Source organism: Carcharodon carcharias, chromosome 1 (genome assembly GCF_017639515.1).
Source record: "Carcharodon carcharias isolate sCarCar2 chromosome 1, sCarCar2.pri, whole genome shotgun sequence".
Classification (NCBI taxonomy): domain Eukaryota; kingdom Metazoa; phylum Chordata; class Chondrichthyes; order Lamniformes; family Lamnidae; genus Carcharodon; species Carcharodon carcharias.
Window position 1 is genome coordinate 229,693,398 of NC_054467.1, and position 22,688 is coordinate 229,716,085.

Consider the following 22,688-nt stretch of genomic DNA (forward strand, 5'->3'; position numbering starts at 1 on the left):
TGAAGGAGCGGCAATATATTTCCAAGTCAGGATGGTGAGTGACTTGGAGGGGAACTTCCAGATGGTGGTGTTCCCATCTCTCTGCTGCCTTTGTCCTTCTAGATGAAAGTGGTCGTGGGTTTGGAAGATGCTGTCAGAGGAACCTTGGTGAATTCCTGCAGTGCATCTTGCAGATGGTACACACTGCTGCAACTATGGTCAGTGATGGAGGGAGTGAATGTTTGTGGATGTGGTGCCAATCAAGCGGGCTGCTTTGAACTGGACGGTGTCAAGCTTCTTGAGTTTTGTGGGAGCTGCACTGATCCAGGCAAGTGGGGAGTATTCCATCACACTCCTGACTTGTGCCTTGTAGATGATGGGCAGGCTTTGGGGAGTCAGGAGGTGAGTTACTTGTTGCACGATTCCTAGCCTCTGACCTACTGTTGTAGCCACAGTATTTATATGGCTAATCCAGTTCAGTTTATGATCAGTGGTAACCCCCAGGAATTCAGTGGGGGTAATTCCATTGAACATCAAGGGGCGATGGTTGGATTCTCTCTTGTGGTCTCTTAGCACAATCAGAATTGTTTAGTAAGTGCTGCCCAATCATGAAATCTAATGTTGGACCCTATGTTTTGAGTTGGTTTTTTACTTTGAAGTTGCAGCATGCCTTTGCTGTGTGACCGAAGCAGCTGAGGGAAAATCCCAAGATATTTTATAAGTATGTCAATGGGAAGAGGATAACCAGGGAAAGAGTAGGGCCCATTAGGGACCAAGGGGGCAATTTATGGGTGGAGCAAGAGGACATCAGTAGAGTGTTGAACGAATACTTCACATCCGTCTTCACCCAAGAGAATGAGGATGAAGGTATGGAACTTGGGGAGTGAGACTGCGAGGTTCTTGAGCAAATTGATAAAGGAAGTGACAAGGTATTGGAGGTAAAAGCAAAAAACTGCGGATGCTGGAAATCCAAAACAGAAACAAAAATACCTGGAAAAACTCAGCAGGTCTGACAGCATCTGCGGAGTGGAACACAGTTAACGTTTCAAGGCCATTTGACTTTTCAACAGAACTAAGGAAAAATAGAAAAGAGGTGAAATATAAGCTGGTATAAGGGGGGGATGGGACAGGTAGAGCTGGATAGAGGGCCAGTGATAGGTGGAGATTACCAAAAGATGTCATAGCCAAAAGGACAAAGAGGTGTTGACAGTGATGATATTAGCTAAGAAACGTGCTAATGGTGACATTAAGAGTAGAAAGCAGGACGAGCAAGATACAGATAGCCCTAGTGGGGGTGGGGTGGGGGGAAGGGATTGAAATAGGCTAAAAGGTAGAGATAAAACAATGGATGGACATACATTTAAAAATAATGGAAATAGGTGGGAAAAGAAAAATATATATAAATTATTGGATAAAGGGGGATCAGAAAGGGAGTGGGGATGGAGGAGAGAGTTCATGATTTAAAGTTGTTGAACTCAATATTCAGTCCGGAAGGCTGTAAAGTGCCTAGTCGGAATATGAGGTGCTGTTCCTCCAGTTTGTGTTGAGCTTCACTGGAACATTGCAGCAGGCCAAGGACGGACATGTGGGCATGAGAGCAGGGTGGTGTGTTGAAATGGCAAGCGACAGGGAGGTCTGGGTCATGCTTGCGGACAGACCGAAGGTGTTCCGCAAAGCGGTCACCCAGTCTGCGTTTGGCCTCTCCAGTGTAAAGGAAACCGCATTGGGAGCAGCGAATGCATAGACTAAATTGAGGGAAGTGAAATGCTGCTTCACTTGAAACGAGTGTTTGGGCCCTTGGACGGTGAGGAGAGGAGAAGTAAAGGGGCGGTGGTGCACCTTTTGCGGTTGTGTGGGAAGATGCCATGGGAGGGGGTTGAAGTGTAGGGGGTGATGGAGGAGTGGACCAGGGTGTCCCAGAGGGAACGATCCCTGCGGAATGCCGCCAGAGAGGGTGAAGGGAAGATGTATTTGGTGGTGGCATCATGCTGGAGTTGGAGGAAATGGCGGAGGATGATCCTTTGAATGCGGAGGCTGGTGAGGTGATAAGTGAGGACAAGGGGGACCCTATCGTGGTTCTGGGAGGGAGAGGAAGGTGAGAGAGCGGATGCGCAGGAGATGGGCCGGACACGGTTGAGGGCCTTGTCAACCACTATGGGTGGGAAACCTCGGTTAAGGAAGAAGGAAGACATCTCAGAGGAACTGTTTTTGAAAGTGGCATCATCAGAACAGATGCGACGGAGGCGAAGGAACTGAGAGAATGGGATGGAGTCCTTACAGGAATCGGAGTGTGAGGAGCTGTAGTGGAGGTAGGTGTAGGAGTCGGTAGGCTTGTAATGAATATTGGTGGACAGTCTATCACCAGAAATTGAGACAGAGTGGTCAAGGAAGGCAAGGGAAGTGTCAGAGATGAACCATGTGAAAATGATGGAGGGGTGGAAATTGGAAGCAAAATTAATAAAATTTTCCAGGTCTAGACAAGAGCATGAAGCAGCACCGAAGCAGTCATCGAAGTACCGGAGAAAGAGTTGTGGGAGGGGGTCGGAGTAGGACTGGAATAGGGAATATTCCACATACCCCATAAAGAGGCAGGCATAACTGGGGCCCATGCAGGTACCCATAGCCACACCTTTTATTTGGAGGGAGAGGAGTTTAAGGAGAAATTGTTCAGTGAGAGAACAACTTCAGCCAGACGGAGGAGAGTAGTGGTGGATGGGGACTGTTCGGGCCTCTGTTCGAGGAAGAAGTAGAGAGCCCTCAGACCATCCTGGTGGGAGATGGAGGTGTAGAGGGATTGGACGTCCATGGTGAAGAGGAGGCGGTTGAAGCCAGGGAACTGGAAATTGTTGATGTGATGTAGGGTGTCAGAGGAATCGCAGATGTAGGTGGGAAGAGACTGGACAAGGGGAGAGAGAACGGAGTCAAGGTACCAAGAAATGTGTTCCGTGGGGCAAGAACAGGTTGACACGATTGGTCTGCCGGGACAGTACTGTTTGCAGATTTTGGGTAGGAGGTGTTGGCAGGCTTAAACGAGGACAAATCTCCAGGTCTGGATGATTTGAGTCCCACACTGTTGATGGAGGCAAGGAAGGAGATCCCAGGGACTCTGCCCAAATTTTTAATTCCTCACTGGCCACAGGGGAGGTGCCATATGACTGGAGAACAGCTAATTAAGAAGGGTTGTAAAGAAAAGCCAGGGAACTACAGGCCAGTGAGTCTCGCGTCAGTGGTAGGGAAACTTTTGGAGAAAATTCTGAAGGAGGGTATCTATCTCCACTTGGAGAGGCAAGGTTTGGTCAGGGATAGTCAGCATGGCTTTGTCAGAAGAAGATCATGCCTAACAAATTTGATTGAATTTTTTAAGGAGATGACCAGGTGTGTAGATGAGGGTAGTGTAGTTGATGTAGTTTATATGGATTTCAGCAAAGCCTTTGACAAAGTGCCACATGGGAGACTTATAAAGAAGGCAAAGGCACATGGGATACAGGGTAATTTGATAAGGTGGATTCAAAATTGGCTTAGTTGTAGGAGACAGAGGGTAATGACAGAAGGCTGCTTTAATGACTGGAAGCCCATGTCCAGTGGCGTACCACAAAGATCTGCGCTGGGTACCCTATTATTCGTCATTTATATAAACAACATAGATGACTATGTCGGGGGGTGGGGTTAGAATTAGTAAGTTTGCGGATGACACAAAGAATGGCCGGATGGTTAATAGTAAGGCTGAGTGTCTTGAGCTACAGGAAGATATAGATGGGATGGTCAAATGGGCAGATAAGTGGCAGTTGGAATTTAACTCTGAAAAGTGTGAGGTGATACACTTTGGAAGGAGTATTTTGACAGGAAGTATTCAATGAACGGCATGACACTAGGAAGTTCTGAGGAACAAAGGGGGCCTTGGCGTGTGTGTCCATAGATCTCTGAAGGCAGAGGGACATGTTAGTGGAGTGGTGAAAAAGGAATATGGGACACTTGCCTTTATCAGTCGAGGTATAGATTACAAAAGTAGGGAGGTCATGTTGGAGTTGTATAGAATCTTGGTGAGACCACAGCTGGAGTACTGTGTGCAGTTCTGGTCGCCATATTATAGGAAGGATGTGATTGCACCGGAAGGGGTGCAGAGGAGATTCACCAGGATGTTGCCTGGGATGAAACATTTAAGTTATGAAGAGAGGTTGGATAGACTTGGGTTGTTTTTGTTGGAGCAGAGAAGACTGAGGGCGACCTGTTCGAGGTGTACAAGATTATGAGCGGCATGGACAGGGTGGATAGGGAGTAGCTGTTCCCCTTAGTTGAAGGGTCAGTCACGAGGGGATACAAGTTCAGGATGAGGGGCAGGAGATTTAGGGGGGGATGAGAGGAAAAACCTTTTTACCCAGAGGGTGGTGACGGTCTGGAATGCACTGCCTGGGAGGGTGGTGGAGGTGGGTTGCCTCACATCCTTTAAAAAGTACCTGGATGAGCACTAGGCACGTCATAACATTCAAGGCTATGGGCCAAGTGCTGGTAAATGGGATTAGGTCGGTAGGTCTGATGTTTCTCATGTCGGTGCAGACTCGATGGGCCGAAGGGTTCTTCTGCACTATGTGATTCTGTGTCCCCATGCTGAGTTGGAGTCTTCATGGCATCAGAGGTGCAATCAATAACACCCTGCACCTGTCGGAAGTCTGCTAATTCAGGAAAGGCTGTAGCTTTTTGCATCTGAGATGCCTAATCTGCAGGAAAACTAATGTGATACCCCACACAAGCAAACAGGGCATTAATTACAGCCTTAATGCAGCTATATGCTTTGGACTGGGATATACTAGACTTCTGCTAAGCCCTGGAAAGACTCCAAAAGGCATAAAAATTAAGAGCAGCAGTTACCTTTCTAGCCACTGACTGGGCATGGAGGTCGATGGAATGTGGCTCAAGTTGTTGCTGGATCAGGCAACATATATCTGTCATCACCTGAGGCTTAACCTCAGTGGTCTTCTGCACTGGCTCTCCATCATATTGACACACTTTTCACAGGGTAGTACTTGGTTGTCCTGCCTCCCCTCTGGCCTCTGGCTGTTCAAGCTGACGTTTCTATGGCATCCATGTGCAAGAGTGGTATGCCCATCTTGTATCTTCCTTAGAATTAAGTGCAATGCACCCTTCTCAAGCACAAAGTTCTTCCTGACACTTGGGTGCATAAGTCAGTCGGGGGCAAAAGAAAACTGTCCTTTTAGTCCAGCAGACCCACCATCCTAGAGTGTTGAGTTAAAGCTTGAATTGATTTTTTGCCTGTTCTGTGGCAGTTACGATAAGGTTAAAGCAAATTTCACAGGCTTCCTACAACTCTCCAAAGGGGGTGCGCTGGCTATTCAAGAAATGCACAAAGTTCAAACCTGTTCCTACCAGGTCTACTCTGCACCCATCACGTTTTAGACACCTGTGAGACCAAAATCCGAGTCAAGTGGAGGCAGCTGCTGATTTATATGGGCCGTTGTCTCCTTGTAACGTGCAAATGCGAAATACAACCCACCCCTATTCCTGCCCCTGTGGAGAAGCTCTCTGTCATGCAAAAATTCAGGCCAAATCATGCATTTTATCTTTATTTTATGGTTTCTTTTTATATTATTAGCCATAAATATAAATAAGATAAGACTGTTTGGGAAGCAGAGTTAGTTGAAGTGCAGGAATTTCTTTACGGTACAAATGGAGGACCTGGGAGACACAAATATGAGATGCACAGTGTGAGCACTGGCAGGATACAAGTTCTCATTTTAAACAAAATAAGGCATTTGCTTGGATGCCATCTTTCAGGGTCTTAATGCAACACAATGACCGGTTGGTATCAGGACAGATGCTGATCTGCAGTGTGTTAGGATAGTAGACAGTGGTAATCGCACTGGACTAGCAAACCAGCGGGCCAGGCTAATCCTCTGGGAACATCGGTTCAAATCCCACTATGGTAGCTGGTGGAATTTAACTCAATTAGTAAAGCTGGAATAGTAGTAGTGACCATGAAGCTGTCATTGATTGTCATAAAGTCCCATCTGGTTCACTAGTGCTCTTCAGAGAAGGAAACCTCCTGCCCTTTACCTGGGCTGGCCTTCAAGTGACTCCAGACCCACAGCAATGTGGTTGACTCATAATTGTCCTCTGAAATAGCCTAGCAAGCCACTCAAGGGCAATTAGGGATGGGCAACAAATGCTGGCCTTGCCAATGACATTCACATTCCATAAGGAATAAAATAAATCAGTGATACTTGCAAGAGAGATGGTGTTATAATAAGCGGAGCACACTGTTGATAGCAAATAGTTGTCTTTCTTCATTCCCGGGATGCATGCGTCATCAGCAAGGACAGTACTTATTGCAGATCCTTAGTTGCCTTGAGAAAGTCTGAGAGTGTGGGTGGGAGTGAAAACCCTCTTGAGCCATTGCAGATAGTTTAATACAATTTAAGCTACTTCAGAGGACATTTAAGAGTCAACCACTTGATGTGGGACTGGAGTCACATCCAGACCAGGGTAAAGATGGCATGTATTATTCCCTAAAGGATATTAATGAAGCAACTGGGTTTTTAATGACAGCCTAACAGCTTCATGGTGATAAAAATGAAAGAAATTGGAGTATGTGCTCAGCTGGGGCAGGCTGCCAATTTCCCAGGCTCCTAGGATTGATGAGGGTAATGCAGTGGATGTTTCTACATGGATTTCAGTAAGGCATTTGACAAGGTACCACATGGCCAACTGGTTAGGAAAGTGAGATCTCATGGGATACAGGAGGAGGTAGCAGGTTGGATCCAAAATTGACTCAGTGACAGGAAACAAAGGATAATTAATGGTCAGTGGATGTTTTTGCAAATGGAAAACGGTTTCTAGTGGTGTTCCACAGGGCTCAGTTGTGGGGACCCTTGCTGTTTATTATATATATTAATGTTTTAGACTTAAATATGGGAGGCATGATTAGGAAAATTGCAGATGACACAAAAATTGCCCATGTAGTTGATAGTGAAGAGAATATACGTTGACTCCAGAATGATATCAATAGTTTGGTTGAGTGGGCGGAGAAGTGGCAAATGGAATTCAATTCGGAAAAGTGTGAGGTAGTGTATTTGGGGAGGGCAAACAAAGAGCATATTCAATAAATGGGAAGTTATTGAGAGGGATTGTGGAAGTGAGAAATCTTGGGATGCATGTCCACAGGTCCTTGAAGGTGGCAGGACAGGTGGACAAGGTGGTCAAGGAAGCATATGGAATGCTTTCCTTTATTGGACAAGATATTGCACAAAAGCAGTGATGTAATGATGAAACTGTATAAAATGTTGGTTAGGCCACAGCTGGAAATTTGTGTACAGATCTGGTCACCACATTATAGGAAGGATATAATTGCTCTGGAGAGAGTGCGGAGATTTACAAGAATGTTGCCAGGGCTTGAAAATTGTAGCTGTGAGGAGAAATTGGATAGGCTAGGGTTGTTTTCTCTAGAACAGAGGAGGCTAAGGAGTGACCTAATTGAGGTGTACAAAATTATTAGAGGCCGAGATAGGGTAGACAGGAAAGATTTGTTTCCCCTAGCTGAGGGGTCAATTACCAGAGGGCATAAGTTTAAGGTGATTGGTAGAAGGATTAGAGGGGACATGAGGAAAAAACATTTTCAACCAAAGGGTGGTGGGCATCTGGAATTAACTGCCTAAGTTGGTGGTGGAGGCTGCAACGCTCAACTCATTTAAAAGATACCTGGATCTGCTTCTGAAGTGCTGTAACCTGCAAGGCTACGGACCAGGTGATGGAAAGTGGGATTAAAATGAGCATCTAATTTCTTTTTTCTCTTTTCGGCTGGCGCAGACACGATGGGATGAATGGCATCTTTCTGCACTGTAACCTTATGTGGTTCTAAGTGGAAATGAGAAGAGGAAAGTGATAATCAGATTCTGCTGTTAAACTCATCAGGATCTCTGTGTTCCTGCCTTGCTGGGTTCCTCGGCCATGTTCGCCCCCCCCATAAGTAGCAGTGGACCAGTAAATTCTTCAGTCTGTTGGGATCTGTTCAGAACTAGCTTAAAGGAATGGGGAACATACAAAGTTTTGCCTGTCATTTGAATTCTGCAGCAGCTAGTAAAGATCAAAAGCTGAGACTTAAAATATCCTGAAGAAATCAAACAAAGTACAGAAGACAAGAAAAAAACAAAAATTATGCAATTTAAATTTTTATTTGTATAAATTGTAACATCACTGCACCATGTTCTTACCTGTTCTTTGTTTTACTTTGAAAGTAACTGCAGCGTGCTTTGCTTGTATTATTTGTACTATGGGCCAGAATTTTTCCATCGGTGAGTTGGGGGTGGGGCCCACTCACTGACGCAGACATCATCCCGCCCCATTTAAATATTCAGGAAGGTGGACGGACGCGAAATCAGCTTTATTTTAATTAAAGACCCTACCCGTCCAACCTTCAGGCTGGCGGGCAGGCCCGGAACCCCAGCGGGCTTCTGAAAAAACATGAAACCTCATCCACTGGCAGGATGAGGTTTCATGTTTGCATTAAAAAACTTTAATAGACTTTATGTGATATTTATTAACATGTCCCATCTCGTGTGACATTGTCACATGAGGGGGACATGTTAATCATTTTTTTATTTTTCTATTTTTTAAAGTTTATAACACTTTCAGCGCTCTCCCTGAGACAGCACTTAGTCTCAGGGAGATGCACGTGAAAGAGCGCACTTTGACAGTTGGGGAATCCCCCTCTGCACAGGAAGTGCATAGTGCTTTCCGTCTGGTGGCCCACTGGGTGGGCCTTAATTGGCCCGCCCACTCAAAATGGCGGCGGGGCCCATTTCGGCGGCAGCAATCGGCTGACCGCCCGCCGCTGAGCCGGGGGTCCGCCTGCCTATCAAGGGCAAAATTCTGCCCATGAAGTTTGTGTGATCACAACATAATGGAAGTTCTTGTTGTAATGGCAGTGTAGCATGATCCTTGGTATAAATGTTGCTCGGAACTAGCAATAAGCAAACCAACATCTGTTGAATATTCACTTCTATTTGTCAAAAGTTACTCAAAATGAACACTCAGCATCATTTAAATAGCCAAAATAGCTATTTAAGTTCAGTGGTATCAACAACAGCATAGACCAAATTTTCATTAATTTGGCCGTAAGTTCTTTGTTTAGCAAAGAATTCTCTAAGATAACAAGACCAACCTGGTTTGAATGACCAAAATTAGTATTGGCTCAGACTTGTATTCAGTTTTTCCTGGCACAAGTATATTTCTCTGCTAGTTGACCTTTGTACTTTTTTATCTGCTGAATGTTTACATTTCACAGAAATTAGGGAGTCTTCAATACAGTATATATATTTTTGGTTTACTTTTGTTCCAGAAGAAACCTGAAAAGTTTTTAGATTGCTCATAACTTATTTCTTTTGTAACTAGCTTCTCAGGGTTATGGCATCGAAGATGGTGCAGCTTGCAGAAACCTTATGCTTTGAGGAAATAAGTAGCCAAGGAATCCAGGAGACTTTGCTGTTGGCTCAAGTAACTACACTAGTGAAAGAACTCAGCTATGTTGCAGCCATCTTCAATGTAAGGAACCTTGCTTTTAATTCTTCAAAGCTGAACTTCAATTGTGAACTAAATGAACTGATAGAGCAAGATGCTTGTTTAACTGTCCAATCTATACTAATAGCAAAATTCATTTTAAATGTTCTTATATAACAAATGGTTTTACTTAAGATTAGAGTAACAAAATGCCACAAAAAGACTCAGGACCAGATTTTTACTCGGAGATGGGAAGGGAGCGAGAGCACTGGATTGACATGGGGAAAACCAGAAGAATAGGGATCCTGAAAGTGCTGCCGAATTTAACACCAGGATCTGATCAACATTTTTTTTGTTTTTGGACTCCAGTCAGTCAGATTGAGAGGCTGGTGCAATTGGGGACTGGTGAGGAGGCTAGAAATTGGAGGCCTGTGGATTCATCATGAGCAAGATTGGAGGCCAGTGGGAGATTGGAGGTCCGGGGCGGGGGCCTGAGATTGAAGGCTCTGTAAGGAGTTCAGAATCCTTGTGGTGGAGATGTGGGGGAGATGGGGGTGGTGGGGTAGTGGTGGGAGGTTGGTGAGGTAGGTAGAGTGGATTCAGGTTAGTGGAAGAACACATGGATCCAGCTGCCTTCGCTTCCCTTTCGCTGCCGGGCTTTCCAAAGCACAGGAAACCTGGCCAGTTGGAGTTAGATTTGAAATTGTGGATTAATATGAGATTCCTAGTCTAATTGGGCTAGATTTCATGCAGCCTGTCACTGTGAGAAAATGGCTATTTAATCGAGGGAGAAACCCCATATTAGACTCTTGACAGAAGCAAAGGCTCCCCCGCTTAAGTCTGAGGGCAGGAAGGGCTGACGGGGGATTCTTGCCGCCCATGATGGGATGTCAAGTAGGCTCACTAATGAGCTGATTAACACACATTATCCCCTAGGCCACCGGATTTAGTAGTGGCTCAGGGATTAAATGGAGCCTACAATGCTTTTGGGCGCCTCCTGAAGGCCACCCATCAAACTTCGTGCGGCTTCCCAGGGGAGTTGGGGGTTGGGTTCCCCCAGGCACTTTGGGCCTGATCAGGGGACCTGACATCCAGAAATGGGGTGCTACTGAAAACCACCCCCTGCCCTTGCCTCTGATACCCTTCTGCCTCACCTCTCATGTGACCTCCACCCTGCGATCCCATCCCACCTTCACTCACCCTTGGTCTGGGGTCCCTCAGTGATCCTGGGCCTCTAATGCCACCAGCTGCCATCTCTCCAGCTAGTGCTGGCAGCATGAGGAGCTGCTGGCCTCTGATTGCCCAGTCAGAAGCCAGCAGTTCCTTGAGGCAGGACCTCCTGTCCCTGAAGGGCAGAAATCATGCCTCAGGCCTGTTAATGTCCAATTGGCTGTAAAATAACAGCAGCCAACCATTCTCCTGTGGGCAAACTCCCTACTGACTTTTGAGCCTTGGGGGTTTGGGTGGGGTGGAACCACACCACCTGGTAAAATCCAGCCTGAGATGTTAAACTGAGGCTTCATTGGTACCTGAAGTGGATGTAAAAGATTCCATTGCAATTTTTCTGGCACCCTGGCCAGCATTTGGCCCTCAACCAGTATCACCAAAAAAAGTATCATTTATCTGTTTGTGGAGCCTTATGCAGAAATTGACTGCTTTAATTGCTTTCACAGCAGATGTAACTAATTGGCGTTTTACCGGTATCTGAAAATGAACATTATGCCACAGTTAAGCAGTTTTTTTGCCACAAATTTACAGAAAACTCAATAGTGATTCACTGTAGTGAACTGAGCAATTGTTTATGCCCTACTTGTTACATTCCCTTTTGAAAATATTTTGCTCTTGGCATTTTTAAACACTGTAATTCTAACAATGTTTTGTCTACTGCACATTTTTCCCCTGTTTAACTAGTTACTAATATGTGTGGGATTTTCATTAGATGGGTCTAACCAATTGAAAAAATATTTTGATAAGAAAACCAGTCATGCACAGTGGCACATAATGGGTTTTCATATTAACATTCTTCTGTTTTAGACACAAGTGAACCAGAATGACCCTTTTATAATTCCTCCAAACAGACATGTTTCTTCAACAAAATGAAAATAGTACTAATATTTGACCTTAACTCATTTGACACATTACAAGACGTATATACAACTATATATATATATATATATATTCATGATTATGAGTCTTTTTTCTCATTCATCAGGTGGTTCCTTACCCTGCATTTAGAATTTTCAGGTGATAAATGAGGCAGCTGGGATCCATTTACTAAATTATTAGCCTCCTCCAATCATTACCCCCTTTGATTTCAGACTCAAGCCTACCAAATCTTTGCTTTCCCTGGTGATATAGTGGCTTTGTTTGTTTCTCTTGGTGGTATAGTGGCTGGCTTAAAATCTGCAACCTTGGATCTCATAACCCTATTGAGGAAGGGTAGGACTTCTGGGAAGTCGCTGTCCCCTGGCAGTGACCTCGTCCCAAATCTAGGGCAGGCATTTTCTCCATGGGAGAGAACATGGGCAGGGGTTGGAGGGGTGGGAGAGGAGCATTGTGATGGGGGGTTGGTGATCGCCTGATGGAACATCCATTAGAACCAGATTCACCCCAAATTCCAGCCCTTTCTGTTTGAGGAAGTCCACTCTCCTGCCCTTCCAGGCCTGTAATTTCAGGTCCATTATACTATATAAATGTGTACCATTTCCTGTTTAAGCGGTATAGCAAACTAAAAGATATTTTTGTAAATAAAGAGCATTTTAGATTTTTAAAATTATCTTTACAGTTAACATAAGATTCACATTGCTTTGAAAAATAAACTGGTTGTGAAACAGGAACAGTGGCAACAAAGATAAGAAAGTATTAATTCACTGGTGCTCATTGCCCTGTCTTGATGTATTTGTATACCTACAAAATGGGCTACATACAAATTAGAAAGGAGACTGATTGGTGTGAGAGTGGCAGGAGGATAGTACCTGATGGTTTGAAAGGGACCATTCTCTTGGTTACGTCATCTGAAAGCTGCTAGACCCTTTTCTCCATGCCCCCCCCGCTCCGCACCCACTGATACTGCCAGTCTTCCTACCATCTCCCCCTATTAAAATACTTCACAGTCCCTTTCCATTCCTGATAGCTCTCAAGATCCCTCTTCAGACTTTCCTCCAGCCACTTCCAAGACACAGAACCATCTCCTAATGTGGCAGCATATACCATGTACAGAATGTACTGCAGCAACTCACCAAGCTTCCTTTGACAACACGTTCGAAATCTGTGATCTTTACCACCTAGAACAAGATCAGCAGATGCATTGGAACACCACCACCTTCAAGCTCCCCACCAAGCCACACACCATCCTGTGCGACCATCCTGGCCTGGAATTACATTACTGTTCCTGCAATGTCACTTAGTGAAAAACCTGAAACTCCCTGCTAACAGCACTCTTGCTGCACCTGCACCAGATGGACTGTTCAAGAAGGCAGCACAGCATCACTTTTCTCGAGGGTAATTAGGGATGGGCAACAAATGCTGGCTTTGCCAGTGATTCTCAAATCCCATGAAAATATATAATTTTTAAAAACCAAGGGCAGAAAATTATGCTCTGTGGGCGGGTGCGTGCATGACCCAGCTGAGCGTAAAATGATGTGCAATGAAGTTGGTCGAGCGTCCCAATGTCATCACACAGTCCCGCGATATTTCATTCGGTGGGCATGCGCCTTAGTCGGCAGCATCCTGCTGACAATTAAAAGGCCTATTAAGGCCATTAAAAAGTTAATTAAATTCAAATTTACGCTGCCCGTCCAACCTAATGGGCAGGTGAAAACGCCAAGCGGCCTTTACATTTTTTTTAGAAGACCTCATCCACAGGCGGGATGAGGTTTCCTAAAGCAAATAAAAATCACATTAAAATTTTACACTTGAATTAAAAACATGTCCCTGCTCATGTGACAGAGTCATTTGAGGGGACATGTTTTATAACATCTGTAAGATCTTTAATTTTTCACCTGAAATCAGTTCATCTCCTTGAGACAGCTCTCTACCTCAGGAAGATTACACGAAGGTCGCGCTCGCCTAGCTCGCCCTCCTCCCCTCGCCCGCATGAGCAGCACTCAGCCCTGCTGCTCAAGTTTCATGCTGGGCAGGTCTTAATTTGCCCACCAGCATGAAATTGCCCTCCAGGCCTGATTGCGGGTGGCAGTCGGCTTCCCAACTGCTCCCACCAGTCCCCCCAAGCCCACACGCCAAGGGCAAAATTTTTCCCCAAGACTTAATTTCTAGTGTTCCCTGAACCCACTCCACCCCCAATGTTACCAGACCCTGAGACCTCCCTCCCTAGAGCATAGACTCATTGATGTTTACAGCACAGAAGAAGGCCATTCGACCCATCATGTCCACGCTGGTCAACAAAGATCTGACTACACGAATCTCATTTTCCAGCGATTAGCCCATAGCCCTGGAAGCTATGGCAACGCAAGTGAATATCTAAATATTTGTTAAATGTTATGAGAGTTTCTGACTCAACCATCCTTTCAGGCAGTGAGTTCCAGACTCCCACTGCCCTCTGGGTGAAAACATTTCTCCTGAACTCCCCTCTTAGCCTTCTATCTCTTACCTTAAATCTATGCCTCCTGGTTATTGACCCCTCTACTAATGGAAAAAGTGCCTTCCTGTCCACCCTCTCTATACCCCTTATACACCTTATACACCTTTAACATGTCCCCTCTCAACTTTTGCTGCTCCAAGGAAAACAACCTCAGCCAATCCAATCTTTCCTCTTGGCTCAGACCTACCAGCCCAGGCAGCATCCTGATAAATCTCCTCTGCACCCTCTCTAGTGCAGTCACATCCTTCCTATAATGTGGTGAACAGAACTGCATGCAGTACTCCAGTTGTGGCCTTACCAGCGTTTTATACAGTCCCAGCATAACCTCCCTGCTCTTGTATTCTATGCCTCGGCTAATAAAGGTACATATCCCGTATGTCCTCTTAACCACCTTATCTACCTGTCCTGCTACCTTCAATGATCTGTGGATATGCTCACCTAGGCCCCTCTGATCTTCAGTACTTTCCAGGGTCCTACTAGTCATAGTGTAATCCCTTGCCTTGTTAGCCCCCCCCAAGTGCATTACCTTACACTTTTCCAGGTTGAATTCCATCTGCCACTGCTCTGCCCACCTGACCAGTCCATTGATATCATCCAGTAGTTTACGGCAATCCTCCTCACTTCTTGATCAAACCCCCTATATTTATGTCCAAATCATTTCTGTACACCACGAACAGCAAGGGTCCCAGCACTGAGCCCTGCAGAACCTCACTGGAAACTGACTTCCAATCACAGAAATGTCCCTCAACCATTAACCTCTGCTTCCTGCCTCTCAGTCAATTTTGCATCCAATGTGCCACTTTGCCTTGGATCCCATGGGCTCTTACTTTATTGACCAATCTGCCATGAGGGACCTTATCAAAAGCTTTGCTAAAGTCCATGTAGATCACATCAAATGTATTACCCTCATCAACACTCCTGGTTACCTACTCAAAATATTTGATCATATTTGTCAAACACGACCTTCCCATAAATCCATGCTGATTATCCCTGATTAATTCGTGTCTCTCCAAGTGCAGATATATTCTGTCTTTCAGAATTTTTTCTAGTAACTTCCCCACTACTGAGGTTAGGCTGACTGGCCTGTAATTTCCTGGTCTATCCCTTCCCCCCCCCTTTTTAATAATGGGATGACTTTAGCAGTCCTCCATACCTCTGGCACCTCACCGGTGGCCAGAGAGGATTTGAAAATTACTGCCAGGGCCGTTGATGTCTCTTCCATGGCCTCCCTCTACAGCATGGGATACACCTCATCTGGGCCTGTGGATTTATCCACTTTTAAGGCCGCTAAACCCCTATTTTTCATCATCTTCCACCCTGATGTCTATACCTGCTTTGTCCTTTTCCATTGTGAAGACCGACGCACAGTATTCATTGAGGACTGGACCCAAATCTTCGGGGTCCACACACATTACCTCTATGGTCCCTAATTGGCCCTACTCTTTCCCTAGTTATTCTCTTGCTCTTTATATATTTAAAAAACCCCTTTGGGTTTTCCTTATTTTTATCCACCAATGCTTTCTCATGCACTCTCTTAGCTTTCCTAATTTCCTTTATAAGTTCCTCCTGCACTTTTTATACTCCTCTAAGGACTCTGCCGTATTGAGCCCTCAGTATCTGCCATAAGTTTCTCTTTTTTTATTAATCTTAACCTTTATGTCCCTTGACATCCAGGGTTCTCCAGACTTGGTCCCCACCTTTGTCTCTTCGGGAACATATTTGCATGTACTCTTGCTATTTTCCCTTTGAATGCCTCCCACTGCTCTGACACAGTTTTATCTGCAAGGAGCTGCTCCCAGTCCACTTGGGCTAAGTCGTATCTCATCTTAATAAAATTAGCCTTTCCCCAGTTAAGAACTTTTATTCCCAGCCCAACCTTATCCTTTTCCATAACTATCCTAAATCTAGCTGAGTTATGGTCACTATCTCCAAAATGCTCCTCTACAGATACACCATCCACCTGCTCATTTCTGAATATTAGGTCCAGAACTGCCCCTTGCCTTGTTGGGCTTTCTGTGTACTTGCTAAAAAGGTTCTCCTGGATGCAACTTAAGTATTTTGCGCACCTTGCACACTAAAATTATCCCACTTAATATTTGGGTTGTTAAAATCCCCTACTATTTCTGCCTTATTATTCTTACACTTCTCTGAAATTTGATTGCATATTTGATCTTCTTTCTCTCCCTGACTGGGGACCTATAGTACACACCCAACAGCGTGTTTGCCCCTTTCGTGGTTTTTACTTCTACCTATACGGCCTCATTTGATGATCCGTCCAAGATATCATCCCTTCTCACTGCTATAATTGATTCCTTGATCAATATTGAGACCCCTCCTCTTCCATCCCCCTCTCTGTGTCGTCTGAATACCCTAAAACCAGGAATGTTTTGCTACCAAACCTGCCCTTTTAGCCAGATCTCGGTCATAGCTATGATATCATCCTCCCACGTGCCTCTCTGTGCCTATGTCTCTCAGATCTCTGGCACCCTCTGCTAATGATCCCAAGTTCATGTCGCAGATTTCTCAGAACTCTCTTCTCTAATGTTCTTAGCACCCCTCTGCTCACATGTGCTCCCAAATCCTGTGATCACATCAAATAATGCTGAAACATGAGACCCGCCTCCAGTGTGCTCCAAAGCACTGGAACCTTCTCAAAGGCTGATAGATCGGTCTCAGGTAATGCTATGTAGCATTGTAATCTGCTGTTATGAACTTTCTGGCTCACTGTGAGCAATCCACAGGAGATCTACTAGTAATATAGTACATAGTATATCTTTCCTATTCTTCACACTTTTAACTGCCACATTAGACAGAAGCTTGGAAGTTAGTGAATTCATCCCAAAAAACCAAAAGATTCATGGTTATGAGCTGCACCCTGAAGTCCAATAAAAATTTAACTTCATTTAACAGTAATTAAATTTTTTGGCTTTAAGAGATCACTGATTCACCTTGGCAACAGCATGGTATTATATACTCCTTATAAAGCATTTACATGCGCAAGACCAGAGAAAATCCATTAATCATACAATAAAAACTGTACATGTGCACATGCAGATGCCAAACTGCAAACATCACTTCAAATTATGTTCCTTTTACAGACATTTTCAGTGAAGGCACTAACGATATTTTCAACTAACTGTAAAAGGATGGCTGTTGATATATTTGAACAGACTATGCCTGTGGGAAGACAATGGAGGGTAAATTATCGATCAGGTAATTAGATTACTCAAACTCTCAAAAATGCCTTGTGATATTAATTGTAATATTTGTTTCTTAGTATTGTTAAAGTTATATATGCCTTCTTGCGCAGGCAAATCATAGAAGCATAGAACAATGCAACACAAAAAGGAGCACCTTCAGCCCATCGAGCCTATGTCTACTCTTTGGTAGAGCGATCCAATTAATCCCACTACTCTACTCCTTCCCCATAGCCCTGTTTTTTTTCTCTGTTTAAGTATATTTAACCAACTCCTTTTTGAAAGTTACTGTTGAATTTATTTGCATCATCCTTTCAGGCAGTGTTTTACAGACTCCAACAACTTGCTGTGTAAAAAAAAAAATGCTTCCTCATGTCCCCAGTGGCTCTTTTGCCAATCATTTTAAATGTGTATCCTCTGGTTGGACCACAGCTGGACTACTTGAGCAGTTCTGAGCATCACACTTTAGGAAGAATATATTGGCCTTGGAGGGAGTTTTTTTTAAATTCATTCATGGGATGTGGATGTTGCTGGCTAAGCCAGCATTTATCGCCTATCCCTAATTGCCCTTGAGAAGGTGATGGTGAGCTGCCTTCTTGAACCGCTGCAGTCCAAGTGGTGTAGGTACACCCTCAGTGCTGTTAGAGAGGAAGTTCCAGGATTTTGACCCAGCGACTGTAAATGCACAATATATTCCCAAGTCAGGATGGTGAGCAGCTTGGAGGGGAGCTTCCAGGTGGTGTTCCCATGTGTCTGCTGCCCTTGTCCTTCTAGATGGTAGCAGTTGTGGGTTTGGAAGGTGCTGTCTAAGGAGCCTAGTGAATTCCTGCAGTGCCTGATGGTGCACACTGCTGCTACTGTGCGTTGGTGGTGGAGGGAGTGAATGTTTGTGGATGGTATGCCAATCAAGTGGACTGCTTTGTCTTGGATGGTGTCAAGCTTTTTGAGTGTTGTTGGAGCAGCATTCATCCAGGCAAGTGGAGAGTATTCCATCACATTGCTGACATGTGCCTTGTCGATGGTGGACAGCTTTGGGAAACCAGGAGGTGAGTTACTTGCTACAGGATTCTTAACCTCTGATCTGTTCTTGCAGCCACAGCATTTATATGGCTAGTCCTGTTTCTGGTTCATGGTAACCCCCAGGATGTTGATAGTGGGGGATTCAGTGATGGTAATTCCATTGAACATCAAGGGGTGATGATTGGATTCTGTCTTGCTGGAGATGGTCATTGCCTGGCACTTGTGTGGTGTGAATGTTACTTGCCACTTGTCAACCCAAACCTGAATATGAAGCATTTGGACATGGACTGTTTCAGTATCTGAGTGTTACACAGATTTATCACAATGATACCTGGACTCCAAGAACCAGATTTTCGCAGAGTTGGGAAGACTCTGCGGACCTTTAGAAATAGTGGATGAAACCTGAATGTAGAAGTCCTGCCCCCATTTCTGACAGATCTCATTTTTGCCAGCAAGGGGGCAGGGTGCGACTCACACAAGCAGGAAACCCGACCACAGCATATTGTCTTGAACTTGGTGCTGAGTTCAAACAGACTCCATTTTGACTGCTCCAAGGGCCTTAACCTGCTATGCAGGAGTCACGAATTGATGGAGTAGACCCAAATGCTTTTGAAGGGCAGATAATATCTGAATTTAAAAAAAGAGTTTTCAGTGCGAGTTTTAAAAAATTCCTCTGCTGGACTGCTTTGACTGACAAGCCACCTGTTATAGGTTGGAAAAAAATTATCTTCTGTTCCTGCAGTTTTAGTAAAGCTCTTTGTTGACTTCCCAAGGGCTAGTATTATATCATTATGAATGCTTGGCTAAGTTTCAAGATCTACAATTATCTCAGCAGGCCTTCTGAGTTCAGTTTGTTTGACGGTTTGAAGAGGTTGTTGAAGAATTAGCTGTCTTTGACGTGGGGCCTGAATAAAAATTTGTTTGTTTTTACATAAATAGTTTCTCCTTATTTACTCTTATCAAACCCATCCATGATTTTGAACACCTCTATCAAATTTCCCCATAACCTTCTCTGCTATAAGGAGAAGAACCCCCAGCTTCTCCAGCCTCAGCAACACTCAAGAGGCTCCTGCTTGATCTGCACCACATCCACCACATTAAACATTCACTCCCTCTATCACAGACACACATTTGCAGCAGCGTGTACCATATAGAAGATGCATTGCTGCAATCCGCCAAGTCTCCTTCAACAACATCTTCAAAACCCATGACCTCATCACTTAAAAGGACAAGGACAACAAATGCATGGAAATATCACCATCTGCAAGTTCCCCTCCAAGTAATACACCATCCTGACTTGGAACTATATCACCTTCCTTGATTGTCGCTGGGTCAAAATCCACATTTTGTGTGAGGAAGTGCTTCTTGATTTCACTCCTAAAATAGCCCATGGCACTGTTTGAAGAAGAGCAGGGGTGTTGTCATAGTCGATTATTATCCCTCAACCAACATCACCAGAATTGATTGTCTGATCATGTATCTCAGTGCTGTTTTTGGGACCTTACTGAGCACAAATTGGAAGCCATGGTTTACGACATTACAACAGCTAGTACACTTCAGAAAACAGAGTGCTTCACTGACTGACAAACATTGTGGGACGCCCTGAAGGCGTGAAAAGCACATATGTATTTATATTACCTTTAGAGTTTTGTATTCTTTCCTGCTCCTTAGTTCTAGCCAAAGATTTTGATTTTGTAATGGGCTGCCAGGTCATTTTCACTCATTTCACACTATTGCACAAATTAAAAATCTATCCTATAATGTTTCCGACTTCTCGACCAGCCTTAATGAAATCCTGCCGTTTGCCAATATTTCCCTTCCCTCCTCTTCACTGTTCATTCTAAAGATCCTATAGCCTGGAATATTTAGCTTCCAGTCATGCTCGGCTTATAGCTAGGTCTATATAATAGCCACTACATCATATCCTTTATGCTGACTTTATGCTTCTAACTCATTAATTTTATTTCTTATGCTATCGGCAGCATGCAGGGAGGGTGTATTTTTCACCTTTCTTGACTTAACATGACTTTTATCGCTGTACAGTTAATTTAATATATTCATATTTTTCATCAATCCTGTTTTATTTTTAGTACTCAACTGAACACCAGCCTCCTCCATGCTGACCAAGATAAAAATACTCAGTCCCACTTTTCATACAAAGTAAGCTTTACAAGCTGAAAACATTGCACTTAGAATCCCAGTGGCAGATTCAGTACTTGAAAAACAACCATTTGACAGCTGGAAAATAATTAATTCCAGCAAGAAGCAAAAGTAGGAGTTAGCTCCTACAAGGAGGACCACAGTGAGACAGTTATAGCTGTTTGCACTCCTTCAAACCAGTACACAGCTGGAGCAACAGCAATATAGGTTTTAGCAGCAATTTTACACTCTCTCAGCAGCCCACCAAAGTTCACACGGTGCTGATGAACAAAAACCAATTCACCATCTCTCCAACTTACTACACCCATCCTCTCCTATTCCAAAGACTCCCCCAATATAATATAATCTCCAGCATCAGCAGTGTTTTGCTTTTATCTCCAGAAATATGTCTGACAAGCTCCAAGTGCAGCAGCCAACTGATAAGTCAACCCTTAGAAAGAGTTAATACCCACCAGTCTCACACAACAAATTGCTGTTCCATTTGTCTAATAATAAAACACAATAAAGGTAGTTTAATTAGCGTAAATCATATCTAACCATTATTGATTTTTACTGTGGTTTAATGATTTATGACATTTCATCTCAATTAATAATTGTTCCAAAATTTACATCCCTAAAATTTGTATCAACTCATTTTGCACATAAACACTGATTTATTTGTGTGTGTATGAGAAACAAACTTCTGGCAAAGCAATGGAAGAAAGGAGAGTAAAGATTGGATGAATAATATTTTATTAAGAATGCTGAATTTGAGTGATGTACCTTCAAGAATTCAGGCTAACTCATTAATTTATGAATGAAACTGATAGTTGATTAGAGTAATTGCTGAACATAGTTGGTTTGTTTGATCCCTTGCAACCTCTAAGTCACCTGGTTCGGACAAATATAGTATCATTAAGGCACCCTCCAAATCTCCTCTGTTAAACATTAAAGAAACATTAGAGATTGAGTTCTGTTTTTCAAATAAAGTGTGAATAATAACTCTTTTCATTTCAGTTGAGCTCCCCAGTAAACCCAATGAATATGCAACTGCTGCTGTGCAGACTGTGATTGGTCAGGTTCTGGAGGGAATTCAACCACTACCAGAAGATGCTCAAATTGTTCCATTAACAGAGGCCCTGACTGCTTTTATGGAGGCCTGGATGGATCACATATTGAGGCAAAAGATAAAATTTAGGTAATCTTACACACAATTTTATTATATGTTGTATATCCTGTGAAAAACTTCATAGCTGGTCGTTGTCACACTCAATTTTATCTGACAAGGCTAAATTACATCTGGCAAAAAATAATTTTTACTATTACTTACTAAAATTTTCAGCAACTAATTCTAAGAAAATCTGTTGAGCTATTATACAGGTAAGTATAAATTGATGTTACATAAGGAATAAACCTTGTGGGCACGTGTTAACAAGTTGTAATAGACCGGCAGTTTGAATATTTTTTTTGTCTCCGGTATTAAGCTTTCCCATTCATTTTTAGACATTGGAAATCAAATCACTAGTGCCAATATTTTCTTACTGCTCCATTATAACTTAATTTTTTGATGTGTAATTTAATAAAGGGGAAATAGTGCCTGACAAATTTATTAGAATTCTTTGAGGAGGTAACAAGCAGGATAGATAAAGGGGAACCAGTAGATGTTTGGATTTCCAAAAGGCGTTCGATAAGGTACCGCACATAAGACCACTTAATATGATAAAAGCCTGTGGTGTTGCTGATAGTATATTAGCATGGATAGAGGATTGGCTAACGAATAGAAGACAGAGAGTTGGGATAAGGGGGGCATTTTCAGGATGGCAACCTGCAACTAGTGGAGTGCCACAGGGATCAGGGCTGGGGCCACAATTATTTACAAAATATACTAATGACTTGGATGAGGGAAGTGAATGTATTATCGCCAAGTTTGTGGATGACACAAAAATGGGTGGGAAGTCAAGTTGTGAGGATAACACAAGGAGTCTACAGAAGGATGTAGACAGGTTAAGTGAGTGGGCAAAAGTGGAATATAATGTGGGAAAATGTAAGGTTATGCACTTTGGCAGGAAGAATAGAGGAGCTGAATATTATTTAAAAGGAAAAAGACTGCAGAAGGCTGCAGCACAGAGGGGTTTGGGGGTCCTCGTGCATGAATCCCAAAAAACCAGCATACAAGTTCAGCAGTTAATAGGGAAGGCAAATGGAATTTATTTCAAAGGGAATGGAGCATAAAAATAGGAAAGTCT

At 43.6% G+C, this 22,688-nt stretch overlaps 1 protein-coding gene across 1 annotated transcript in view; it reads left to right on the forward strand.

Moving 5' to 3' along the window:
- Positions 1-22,688, forward strand: part of ccdc142 (coiled-coil domain containing 142) — a 212,934-nt gene that overhangs the window by 151,703 nt on the left and 38,543 nt on the right. Inside the window, exons 9-11 of the mRNA XM_041195012.1 lie at positions 9,382-9,531; positions 17,185-17,299; positions 21,460-21,640. Of these exons, the coding sequence (XP_041050946.1) occupies positions 9,382-9,531; positions 17,185-17,299; positions 21,460-21,640 (446 nt within the window). The remainder of the gene's footprint in view (positions 1-9,381; positions 9,532-17,184; positions 17,300-21,459; positions 21,641-22,688) is intronic.